Genomic DNA, 11944 nt, shown 5'->3' on the forward strand with positions numbered 1-11944 from the left:
TATCCCTTTTGTTCAATTTATCCGCTCCATTGTTTCATGTATCGATTTCCCGAAGTGCACGCAGAGCGCCGAAGAAATATATCGACGGTAGAGAAATTATGTAACATTTTCTTTTACCATCATACGATAACTAACGAAGGATATATATATACATACACGCATTTATACACAAATAAACGTCTCACAGCTCGTCGATGTTATTGAGACGAACTAATCACGGAGAAATAATTGTATTTTTCACACGTATATGTATATATAGTTTTGATTTAACTTCATAAATATATATGTATCTACAATTATATGCAAAGAAGCATCAAAATAATAAATACATCATCCCTTCATTCTCCCAGGCACATGTCGCACACGTTATTTTTGTGCAAATATTTTGTCGAATCAAATAACTTCTCGCATTGAGTATTCGTTAATAAATCTAAATGAGTTTTTTGTTCAACATCATAAGAAATGCTTTTCTTAGAATGCTCCAACTAATTTGGTTCAGTAAACGTAAAATATCTAATTCGTTAAGCATTTACGTTAAAACAAATACTGGAAATACACTCACTGTCGATCTCGATCCAAAATGGGATATAAAGAACGTCAAAGAAATCGTTGCCCCGAAAATGGGTATACCACCAGACGATATAAAAATTATATTCGCTGGAAAAGAACTTCATAATTCAACAATCATTGCTGTGAGTATATTGATTTACAACAATTTTTGAAAACCTTTTAAAATGTCATGACCCAACTAGATAGTCTTGAGTAAACTTTTTGAAAATGTACTTGTCGCTAGACATTCTTGTGACTCTGCGTACTTTGTTTTTGAATTTTATCATAGTGCATAGCTACTTATGGTATCGGATGTAAATATAAGTTTAAAACTACCTTTTTAATACTCAGCATCAAAACATCATCGCATCTCTAGAATTTTTACAAAAAGCTTCGGCACATATCTATCTTCCATAGTTCAGTTCCAAGCAATGAACAAAAATATACTTTCAATCCGTGTGCGTTAATCTTTTGAAATCAAGTATATTTCCAATCTATTTTTCGGACTAGAAGTTGCCGAAGATAGAAAAATACAGTCATACATTGTTCTTGATAAGTTGCTACCATAATTACCAGGGAACAGTCGTTGATCAACACTACGAGGCTTTTTGACGACATCTATTCGTACTCTTGACTTGAGTTTTCATTTTGTACAATTTATGACCCAGAAAACACTCATAACATAAAAGAACACAGTAGGAGGTACAAATTAAAAAAATGAATAATCAAAATTTCTTCGGCTTGAATTTGACTAAATCATTATTTTCAATTTTATTCTACAGGAATGTGACTTGGGACAGCAAAGTATTCTCCACGCTGTGAGAGCACCAGCAAATAGAAAAAATCGATACAAAGACTCCACAAATTCTATTGAGGAGTCCATATCTGAGGGATCCGAACTGAATGATAGCGGCGGAAAACCATTGAACGAGACTTTGACAGATTTGTCTTTGGAAGAATTAACTGAGAGTGAAACAATCGACAAACAAGGTTGTTAAGACGTAAAAATTCACGTTTGAGTATTCTTTCATTTTGATGAAAAAGAAGAATTTTGAAAAATGCCCTTGATCAAATTTTTGCTTGAATCTGAGAGAGTAGAAATATTAGATTTAAATCTATGATGGAAAAAATACTGATCAAAGAATCCCACGAATATTGAAGTTTTCAGGCCTGAAAGGACTGAATTCTGGGTCCTCGAATTTTGGCTCATTTTATATTTTCCATGGAATTTGGTTATTTCGACAGAGCAACAAGGTGAACGTGCTCACTTCTTTGTTTACTGTTCGACGCCCTGTAAGTCGGTCCAAGCTGGAAAGTTACGAGTGAGATGCTCGAGTTGTAACAGTGGGGCCGTTACGGTCGATCGAGATCCTCAATCTTGGCAAGATGTTTTGCAGCCTCGCAGAATTACTGTCCATTGCGAAAACGATTCTTGCCAACCAAATTTCGCATCGGGAGACGAAGCAGATGCTCCAGTTCTTTACGCACATTTTTTCTTCAAATGTGCGAACCACGCGAGTCTCGGCGAAACCGACGAGGCTGTTCCTCTCTATTTAATACGACCGAATTTGAGAAAAGTTCCGTGTCTCGCTTGTACGGACGTCAGGTTGAAATGCATTTTTCATTTTCCAATATTTGTTGAACGTTCTTTTTGTGACTTAAAATTGATTCATTTTCTTTTACTGGCTATTTACAGAGAAACCGTACTCGTATTTCCGTGTGAAGCTTCCCACGTCACTTGTCTCGATTGCTTCAAGGATTATTGCTCAGTTCGATTGCGTGAAAGACAATTCGAATTTGACGACGCGAAAGGTTATTACACATTACCTTGCCCAGCCGGCTGTCCGAATTCTTTCATACCCGAAGTTCATCATTTTCACTTGCTAGACGCTCAACAGGTACAATATCAATAGTAATGGTTAGAAAAAGGCAGTGAAAAAAGCTTTTTTTAATAATATTCGTAAATAATTTTAGTACGAGCAGTATCAACGATTTGGAGCCGAGGAACACGTTCTACGAGCTGGTGGATTATTGTGTCCGCAGCCAGATTGCGGAATGGGTATAATTCCACCGATTTTGGACGGTACGAACGACGAATTGTGTCGTAGAATTCAGTGCATCGGGGGCTGTGGTGTACGTACGAATAACTTCATCATGATTATCGGTTGTTGGAATAATGAAAACTCACGTTTTTTTCTTGTCTTTCAGTATGTGTTTTGTAGAAGATGTTTACGCGGTTTTCACGTCGGTGAATGCGACACTCAACAAGCAACGACTTCGAATTCTATGAACGGACCTGGAGGATACGCGATTGATCCTCTCAAAGCTAAAGATGTACGACTCTGTGAAAAAAATATTGAATTAACTTGTCGTCGTCGACGATTGATGAATTGTTTCAAAATATTCGTTTATCATTTCAGGCAAAATGGGATGAAGCAAGTAAAAAAATAATCCAAACTTCCACCAAACCGTGCCCAAAATGCAGAACACCCACCGAAAGAGATGGTGATGAACTTTTTATGAATTACTCACGTTTTTTATATAGAAATCACTTGTTCATTCGGTCAAGATTCCAAAAATTAGCAATATAAAAAATGTTGAAATATTCAATCCTCTTCAAAGCTGTACTAACTCTGCGAGTGAATTTTTTCTCATTTCGATTCGTCAAACGGTATTGAAAGTTTTAACATTTGCGAGTCGGAAGCAGGTGGCATGATTGATCCGTACTTTTATGGAATTACCATTTACCAATCTTGAATAATTGCAATCTCAAATCGGTTCTGAACTCAAATTTTCGCTCTGCCTTTCTAGGAGGTTGTATGCACATGGTATGCACCAGAGCAGGCTGTGGTTTTCAGTGGTGCTGGGTCTGTCAAACGCCGTGGACGCGGGATTGCATGGGCAATCACTGGTTTGGCTAATAGAAAAGAAAAAAGGATAAAAAAAAAAACACCAGCGAATCGAGGCATAATGAAACTGGCAAACTCAGTACAAAATGAAGAAAATATCAATAAACATAGATAATTATTATAAAACCATAAATATATGAGAAGAAAAACAATAAAATAGGTAGGCAAGAATACTTTGAAGGAACTTAAGATCGTTGTATATTTACAGAGGATTATAGTAACAAGTGCATAAGCGAGAAAACAATATAACGATAATATCATTTCTATCAAGGACGGATTACAATTGATTCTTCATTTCTCCATACTTATTTGTTTTTAATACATAAATATTCGTCTGCAGAGTCTATGAAGGAAATCTTTTAGGCGATAAGATTCTATAATGAATCTATTCAACAGTCTAACCGTGGTGCACATGTTGTCAATCAAATGGCTGTGGTTTGCGTGGCTGGTGGTGGAGACAATGGCGTCCATGCGGATTGTGATTCACTTGGATTCGGGTCTTGTTGGTGGGAATGACGATGATCGATGACGCTGGTGACGTAGCGACGCTCCGGGCTTTCGACCGGCACATCATTCGTCTCGGTATTTGGTTGATCGGGGTAACCAATGTCTTGGTGATCCTTCGAAGGATCGTATTGATGATCGGTGACCGATTGGGGCGAGACTGACCCGGTTTGTTGCGAGTGAAGGTGAATAAGCTGACTCTGTTGATGATGATTGTGATGTTGCTGCTGATGCTGATGATGGTGATGATGATGTTCGTGGTGTCCCATCGTTGGCTGTTGATAACTTTGAGAATAATCGTGTTGTTGTTGAGCAGCGGACGGCGACGGCGACGATAGATTCGCGTGTTCACCGAGTTCAGACGGATGTTGAAGACCCTGATGCAGCCCTGGATTCGACGGTGGATACGACGCTATTTGATGATGAAGATGAAGATTCAAATTCAAATAAGACTGTTGTTGCTGGTGTTGCTGCATTTGATCCGACATCGGGGTAGGATGAAGCCAAACCGATGAATCAGCGCAGTGCACGTGCTCGTGGGGACTCGAGTTACAATTCGCTACACTTTGACTCGACGGAACGTACAAAGCACAAGAAGCCGTTGTCGTCGTCGCCGTCGTCGCTGCCGCCGCGCCACCGTGTCTGCCCAAAACACCGTGCGCATACGGCGAACCTGCCGTTGACGATGACGTTGGCGATGGCAACGGCGACGATGACCATTCCTGGGACAATGCTGGATTCAACGTTGTCAAATGTTCCGGACTACGCGGCGGCCATCCTGTTGCTGTTACGTACGCTGTCGAGTGCAGAAGAGGAACTGGACCGTAGGGATCGACGTGTTGCTCTGTAATCACATGATTCGATTTTTTAATATCGGATCCGAGAAATACGTTGACTCGCGCGCTATTTCGGGTATCGCTTTCCGTGTACACCATTTCAGTTTACAAAAATTCATCTTTGAGTCAGAATTCAGCTGCATTTCATTCAGTAAATAAATAGAAAAATCGGGTCCCACGGTCCCGGCGTGCTCGCAGAGCATTTTTCAGCCTCTATTTTCTTAGATTTTCGATTTTTGTCATTACGAAGTAGCATTTCCCTGGGGCATACTTTTGCTTTAAAAGAAAAAGAAAGTCTGATTAAAAAGAAATAAAAACTAGAAAATCGATTACGAGATTTGTAGAGAAAAACCTGCAAAATCGAAATGACTCGAAATGGTTTAATTTTGAAGTGTCACGTCTCAGATATCAAATTTATTGTGGCTGAAAAAAAGTAGTTTCCGAATTCTCACCGTCTTGCAGATATTTGTGTCTGATCGTATAAGGCGAGGATCTGCACGCACTCTTGTGACTCGATGACATCGTGCACGCTGTGTTCGTCAGATTGTTGGTCGAGTTTTGAACTTGACTCTGAGCACCTGCCATTGTCGAGGGTGAGGCACTGTACTCGTAGCTCATCGATGGTTGCGGGAGAAACCAGGCACTCGTATCTGTGTTGGATTTACAATTTATCAAATCTCAAGCGAAACTGCAATTCATTATTATTTTTTCACTTAATTCGACCTGGGGCTTGAGATAAAACTTTCGATTTCTTTCAATTCAGCCATCGAATATAATCGATGGCTGAATTGAATCGTCAATATTTTTCTGTCCTCCGTAAGCCCATTCCACAAACGTCGTGAGATTTGGTCTCTGACTTCTAATCTCTAAGATCAACAGCCACGGTGCCGACTCGACACCGAGCACAAGCCTTTCCACCGTTAGGAGGAAAAATTGATTGGTGCCCAAGAGACGGTATTGAGAATGAAATTTTGTTGCAACAGGCTTGCCATCTTGGAGATTAGAGATGATAAGACTTATCTAACTACATTTTTGGTATGAACGTCGTAGAGAGCAATATCAGCACTCGTTTCTAAAGCGCTATTTTATTTCCCTCGCTTCTATCGAGTCAAAGTCTCCGCCTCCAATAAACGGGGCCATATAGAAATGAACATAATGGTGAAAAATAAGGAAAATTTGTAATTTACATTGAGGATAAGATTGCTGGTCGGTCGGTCTTTCCTTCGCATCGAGAAACGCTTTAGCGAATGGATTGTACTTGATCTTCAAACTCGTTACTTCTTCGTTTTGATAAGCCGTCACAGCTATGAATTGCGTCTCCGGAAATCTGTACGTCAGAACCTGGCAAATACGGAGTGAACATTAAATTTAACGGTAATTTTGATGCTTTTTTCAGAATTTTGAATACTCGGAAAACGGATGCAAGGACGAGGCTCTGGTGGCGGATACAACGGTCATTCTGAAAATTCGCGTCCGGAAGAAACGATCGATAAAAAGTGAAATTTTACCGTTCTCTGCTCCTCGGCTCCGACCCGGACCAGGTGAACCCTTGGCTCGTATTTGTGCAACGAGTTCAGCATTATTTGGCCGTTGCCATTCGATTTGTTCGTGAGTTTAACTTTGGCGAAGGAGACCGCCTCTTTCATCCAATGTGCGCCAAAATTTGGGCTTTCTGGGTGTATGTAAATCGGATTTGGAGGCGCTACTTCGGCTTTTCCGCCTGGCACCCATTCGCCGTTTACATATTTCCACCTTCAGGATTCAGAGAAAGAAAAAAATGGAGTGACAACACTGTGAATAGAGTTTATTCAGGGATTGACGAACGTAATTTCATTCTTTGCAACTTTTTCCGACGCTCACCTGTGAGGATCGATTTGAACGAACTCCAGAAGCAGCGTGTACATCGCCGCTGGCTCGAGGCCCCTCGCAACGACTTTTACTACCGGGAACATCCTCCTGGAAACCGTGAAATTCGGGAGAAAAGAAAAAATGAAAATTAAACTCCGATTTTTGCAATATTCGCAACAAACTTTACACCGACTTTACGCCATTTTTTTCACACACTCGAACGAATTTTCCATACATCAGTCATTTTCAAATGTTATTACAGATTCGAAGATTCCCGTCGAGTATCCTCGCTCGGCTGCAGACAACGGTGCAAGTCTAACGATCGTTAATAACACCGTGGGAATTATTGCACCGGTAATCGTGATTCTCGATGCCACAGCTACGGAGGATCATCACAAATTGGCTGATTAATGCTCGCTAGCGACGTCGCGGAAAAGGAAGAAAAACAATGAAAACTGTGAAAAGGAAACGAGACGAAAGTGCCACAAAAGTATGGCAAAGGCAGAATCTTCAGGGTGAAAAAGAACAAATTAGAGAGAAATTTTTTAAAGAGAACTTACAAGTGAATTACACTGTGACATTCTGTCGAAACAACCGACGAGCATTCGAACTGATAAAAACACTTGCGAGCACAAAATTCAAGTGGAATTTCTTTGATTACAGAATCGATTTGGATCGTTTTCCCATCGAAGTAACTGGATGTATGGAGAAACTCATTCGTAAATCCACGAGCCGATTGCTCGAGGTGAATGAAATGGAAAGAATTGACACAAGCACACACGCACCTCCCATTTTTTGTGACTATCATCTCGTTCGTGATGCACTGAAATCTCGTCCATAATTCACGATCCTCGAGGGACAACGAGAGAGCTTGGTTCGGATTGCTGCATTGTTGGACGCTGTTCAATCGTTCGTGATGTCTCTCCTCCCGACCGTCGTGATCGCGCTCGTTTTCGCAACAGTTCCCGCTCGGTCGCGAAGGACTGTCAAGTTCCGTTACCGAGGACGAGACCGTCGACTGCATCGTCGAACCTTTTCAATTCCAACAGAATCGTTTTACTTTTTCACAAGTCTATTCTCAGTGATCGCGGGTGCCTTCATTTTTTCGTTTTCTTCGTTCACCTACGAGAAATATTGCGACTCAGGAAAAATAGTGAATTGAGACGCGTTGGAAATTTTAATTATTCACTTCCGATAACACCGCTCCGATCACACCGAAACTCAAAATTTCTGAAATTGATTTTTTTTTAAAACGCGAGAATTCTTCGAATTTTCCAGTGAGAAAGTTAAACGATTCCGTCAGCCAAAAAAATCACTGTGAAACAGTGAATTCCTTGATTTTCTGACGAATCGAACAGATCGATTGGACGATGCAACATTGTGAGGATCGTTAGCAACACACACAAACTCGTAATTTGGTGAAAAACGTTAAACGAAGAAGAGATTAGAAAAGAAGAGAGAAAAGGTAAAGCGCGGACGTCAGGTGCTCATTTCTCGGGTTCATTATCGAGTTTTCCAAGCTTATTCGAATGCTCGTTGAGTGAGCGACTCATTGATTATCACCTGTCGAAGCGGGGTGTATCTATCTAAATACGCAATAATAATGGCAGTGGTGCAAAGTGTCGATACTTATTGAGGAAGCGAGGAGTATATAACGGTGCGAAGAAATAGAATAAAAACGAGGATAGAAGAAAATGAGTCATGGATTTCTCTCTCGATTACCAGGATATTTCCGGAGTTATAATCGAATTACACTCGCGGTCTCACTCGCAGAATATATTTCGTGCAGATAGAAGTTAGTAACTCGCGCGTGATAAGTAGAAAAAAAATGAGCAAGCTATAAGAAATAAAAAGAAAACGAGAACGAGGAAAAGTACGTTGGAAGTTGAGAGCCTTGTCCGGGTGTGTTGCTCGAGGATATGCACTTGTAACACTTGGGCGCGATATTTCACACTAGACGGTGAACTATCGACGACGCGCACTAGTCACTCAACGCTTCGCTTCTTCTTCTTCTTCTTCTTCTTCTTCTTCTTCTTCGTCCTCGTCTTCGTCTTCGACGAGAGCCACCTTCTTGTTCTTCGCTCATTCGACAGAAGAAACGAAGAAAGAGAGGCTCGAGCACGGAGTAGAAAAGGAAGGAAGAGCGAAAAAAACTCCTCCTTCGGACTCGCACACGAGGATCGAAAAGAAGAAAAAACAAAAGAAAGAGACCGAGCTGACAGCGAGGAGACTTCTTAGGAGCCGAATGTATGGAAGCAAACGAGTGTCAATTAGAATTCATTAGGACCATTTGGCCGAAGCAACATGGCTTCTACAAATTCATCGTCGATTGGACGATTATTCCGAGTTTTGTTGCTCTCGGCACGAGCCCATTGGGCACCTCTCATCTTTTCACAGTCCCAACGCTCTCCGGACACGCCTTTTTTACGACACGCTTGCCAATCGCCAACAACGCTTTTTGGCCTCTGTTCGCCATACGATTAACCTGGAGAGGGAGACAGAAAGGCTACTAAAAAGTAACGAGTTGTTACGATCGAGATGAAAAAGAAGAAGAAGAAGAAGAAGCAAAACCGAATCGGAGGGGGAAGCTATTGTTTGTTCATCCGGTGAACGCCCATCGCCATTTTTTCTTCTCGAACCGCTCGAAACGTGAAAATAGAAGGCGAATGTTTGCGCCTCGACTATCATTCCCTCATCTTTCAATGCTTTTTCCCGATTCTTGTCTTCCTCGAGTTGTGCGCTATTTTGTTTATCGCGCCCGACAACGATTCCTCTTCTCACTCTTCCTTCTCTCCGCATTTTTTCACTTTCCTCCTCGACCTGTATTCACATTTTCTATCACCCGATTGGCACGAGAGTCGCCGATAGAGAGTCAAACGAGTCACGAGCCTCTCGAATCTTTTTCCATCGTCTTTTTCCGCTGCTCCGAATTCCGCGCTGTTGTCGTGTGACAATCAACTTTGTACGAAACGGTCCCAAACCCGCGCGGCGATTCTTCAGTGCCTTTCTTCTGCGAGTGACTATCATCCGTGCGAGTTGGAATCAACAGTGGATATTTTCCAGACGAAGCTTCGCTGCTCGTTCACAATTTGTGGGGTGTTCGATCGTAACGCCGCGAAAATAGAGCGATTCTCGTGTGCTCCGGGGAATCGTTAGGAAAACAAGTATTCCACGAAGCTTCGATTCCTCGCTTAATCATAGTTCGGAGTAGTTTGATCGACGCGAGCTTCTCATTCGTCGAGGATGAAACGACTCTCTAGCGTCGATTAGAATAAACATTGAGAATATTCCTAACGTCCGTTGTCTCAACGTCGATCAAGATCGAGAGTGAGTAGATAAAACTATTTGTTCAGTCGCTTCGTGAAGGGTGAATTGTACCGAAGTGAAATTCCTCGAAGAAGCGAGCCTCGTTCCATCGTAACTTTCTCAAGAGCGAATTTATTGATGAAATCTTCAACAAAGTTTTGGTTCCACTTCAAATTTGTTGAGGAAAAACTCTCTTTTTTTTCGCTCCCCGTCAACGAATTCGCCAGAGTAATCGAGACCGAGGCAGGCGAGACGACTCGTAAATACTTACTGAAAAATAAAACTCCAAATGTAATGAGAAAAATCAACAAAGTGCACGAGACAGAATCGTCTAGTGCCTGGATACATGAAGAATATAAAACCAAATGTTTGACCAGGGCCATCAGCTTGTTTGCGATCTTTTTTAGTTTCGACCGTGGATTCCTCCATATACGTGTAGATTTACGGGATAAGCGAGGGCGGTATTTGCTCGTGTAATTTGACGAAAAAAATTTCGAAACTTGTTCACAATTTATCCACGTACATCCGCATGCTTGTGTCTTTACGAACGGTTCCACGCCTTTTTTCTCAGACATGAATCCAACCACTTTTCAGTTTCATTAGAGTTTTTTACAAAGTTGTGTCTCACGGAAGGAGTGTCGGGACAGATTTTTCGATTTTCGTCTCCCTCCTTTCAGGAGTTTGAATCTTTTTGAAAAACAACGTTTTGCGATGTTTCGTATCGTGCCAAGGCTCCTTCTCTGGGAATAATCGACCAGCAAAAAATTTAACTGCATCGTTATTTCCATTTTTGGCCAGAAAAACATGGGGAAACGTAAGAAATGAGAGCGTCGTCAACGGTTCTTCGTATCTGAAGTTAAACCTTTGACGATTGTGACACCATTTGCACAAAGAGCGTCAATTTTCTGTGAAAAAAAAAAAACAATGAAATTTCGATCTCAGAATAATGATAAAAGGTGCGATCGTCAAATCCCTTGAAATTGATCACATTTTTTCTCACTTCGACAGAATTTTTATGAAAAAATTGTAAATTCATCTTAAGAAAAAATCACTTTTCGCTCCAGCTACGAAAGAAACGTTGACAACGCTCATTTCCTGTGTTCATCTTTTCAATTTCAAAGTATTATAAAAAATGAAAAGAATCAATTCATCGGAGCGTTTCCCTCGTCCGTCGATCCATCGGCCTCGAGTCCAATTTATGGAGAAACTCGTTAATAAGTTTTTTTTACTCACGACAAGTAAACACGGAGAAGGAAAAAATTGATGTGACACTTCCGAAAAATCCACGATTCCTTTTAATCGAATAAAACGAATGAACTTGCACATTTTTTATTCTTTTTACTTATTCTTCCCAGCGAACAAAGACGTTAGAAAAAAACCCGAGTTTTTTCGTCCTGAACGAAAGCTGTGCCACCGAGCCGCACGCAGTGAAATGAGATATTTGGACTGTTATTTTATTATAGGAGTCGGTGCTTAAATGATCCGTTCGTGCTTCCGCACGTCGGTTATTTACCAGGATCAAAAGATAGAGTGAAATAAGAAATATCCAAAGACACAAACGTAAAGTGAATTTGTACGCGTGTGGATGTGTATCGACGCAGAAGAGGGCAGCCCCTGCAAGAACTATAGGGGTCATAAAAATTCTTGGTCTAATCAATGTTTAACGTTGCCCGGGGATTTTCCTCGGTGAATTTTTACAACAGCCTCACCGGAGGAACACGCTTGCCCGATCTCTCGCTCGCCAGTGCGATATTGCTGCTCCTGCGGATGCTTCGCGCTACTGCGGCCGGTTTTATTTTTTCCTCTCGCTGTTCTCGCTCTTCCTCTTTTATTCCCCTTCGCTCGGTCTCTCTTGCCCGCTCTTTTTCCTCTCGGACTCCCGGCTCTCTTGGGCCTCTATCGCATTTACTAAAAATACTGAATATCGTTGTAATAATGTACGCGCTCGCAGGGTGGACGAACCGAAAGACAGCAACCGCGGATTTATTATAT

At 41.3% G+C, this 11944-nt stretch overlaps 2 protein-coding genes and 1 long non-coding RNA gene across 3 annotated transcripts; 2 read left to right on the forward strand and 1 right to left on the reverse strand.

The window, feature by feature from the left end:
- Positions 1 to 21: 21 nt before the first annotated feature.
- On the forward strand, positions 22 to 3525 carry park (parkin). Its single transcript, XM_043413433.1, has 8 exons — positions 22 to 692; positions 1332 to 1539; positions 1795 to 2155; positions 2246 to 2447; positions 2524 to 2682; positions 2758 to 2883; positions 2970 to 3054; positions 3361 to 3525. Exons 1-8 carry the CDS (start codon positions 435 to 437, stop codon positions 3468 to 3470), a joined length of 1509 nt encoding a protein of 502 aa, XP_043269368.1. The 5' UTR covers positions 22 to 434; the 3' UTR covers positions 3471 to 3525.
- A 107-nt stretch (positions 3526 to 3632) lies between these two features.
- Positions 3633 to 8137, reverse strand: LOC122407307 (T-box transcription factor T homolog). Its single transcript, XM_043413438.1, has 6 exons — positions 7432 to 8137; positions 6659 to 6754; positions 6307 to 6550; positions 5986 to 6139; positions 5251 to 5448; positions 3633 to 4806 (listed from the first exon to the last, which is right to left on the reverse strand). The coding sequence occupies exons 1-6, from the start codon at positions 7668 to 7670 to the stop codon at positions 3881 to 3883; spliced, it is 1857 nt and encodes a 618-aa protein (XP_043269373.1). The 5' UTR covers positions 7671 to 8137; the 3' UTR covers positions 3633 to 3880.
- On the forward strand, positions 4774 to 6317 carry LOC122407308 (uncharacterized). Its single transcript, XR_006260180.1, has 3 exons — positions 4774 to 4874; positions 5261 to 5391; positions 6195 to 6317. It is a non-coding gene; the product is annotated as an uncharacterized lncRNA (long non-coding RNA).
- Positions 8138 to 11944: the final 3807 nt, after the last annotated feature.

The sequence above is a fragment of the Venturia canescens genome, chromosome 2, assembly GCF_019457755.1.
Source record: "Venturia canescens isolate UGA chromosome 2, ASM1945775v1, whole genome shotgun sequence".
NCBI lineage: Eukaryota > Metazoa > Arthropoda > Insecta > Hymenoptera > Ichneumonidae > Venturia > Venturia canescens.

Bases quoted from the DNA above. Each gene is read 5' to 3' on its own strand.
- park (XM_043413433.1), top strand. From the start codon at position 435: ATGAGTTTTTTGTTCAACATCATAAGAAATGCTTTTCTTAGAATGCTC. The intron at 2,156-2,245 runs GTTGAAATGCAT...GGCTATTTACAG, and splicing joins CTCGCTTGTACGGACGTCAG to AGAAACCGTACTCGTATTTC. The intron at 3,055-3,360 runs GTGATGAACTTT...CTGCCTTTCTAG, and splicing joins AACACCCACCGAAAGAGATG to GAGGTTGTATGCACATGGTA.
- LOC122407307 (XM_043413438.1), bottom strand. From the start codon at position 7,670: ATGCAGTCGACGGTCTCGTCCTCGGTAACGGAACTTGACAGTCCTTCG. The intron at 6,140-6,306 runs GTAAAATTTCAC...CGTATTTGCCAG, and splicing joins GAGCCGAGGAGCAGAGAACG to GTTCTGACGTACAGATTTCC. The intron at 5,449-5,985 runs GTAAATTACAAA...AATCCAACACAG, and splicing joins CCAGCAATCTTATCCTCAAT to ATACGAGTGCCTGGTTTCTC.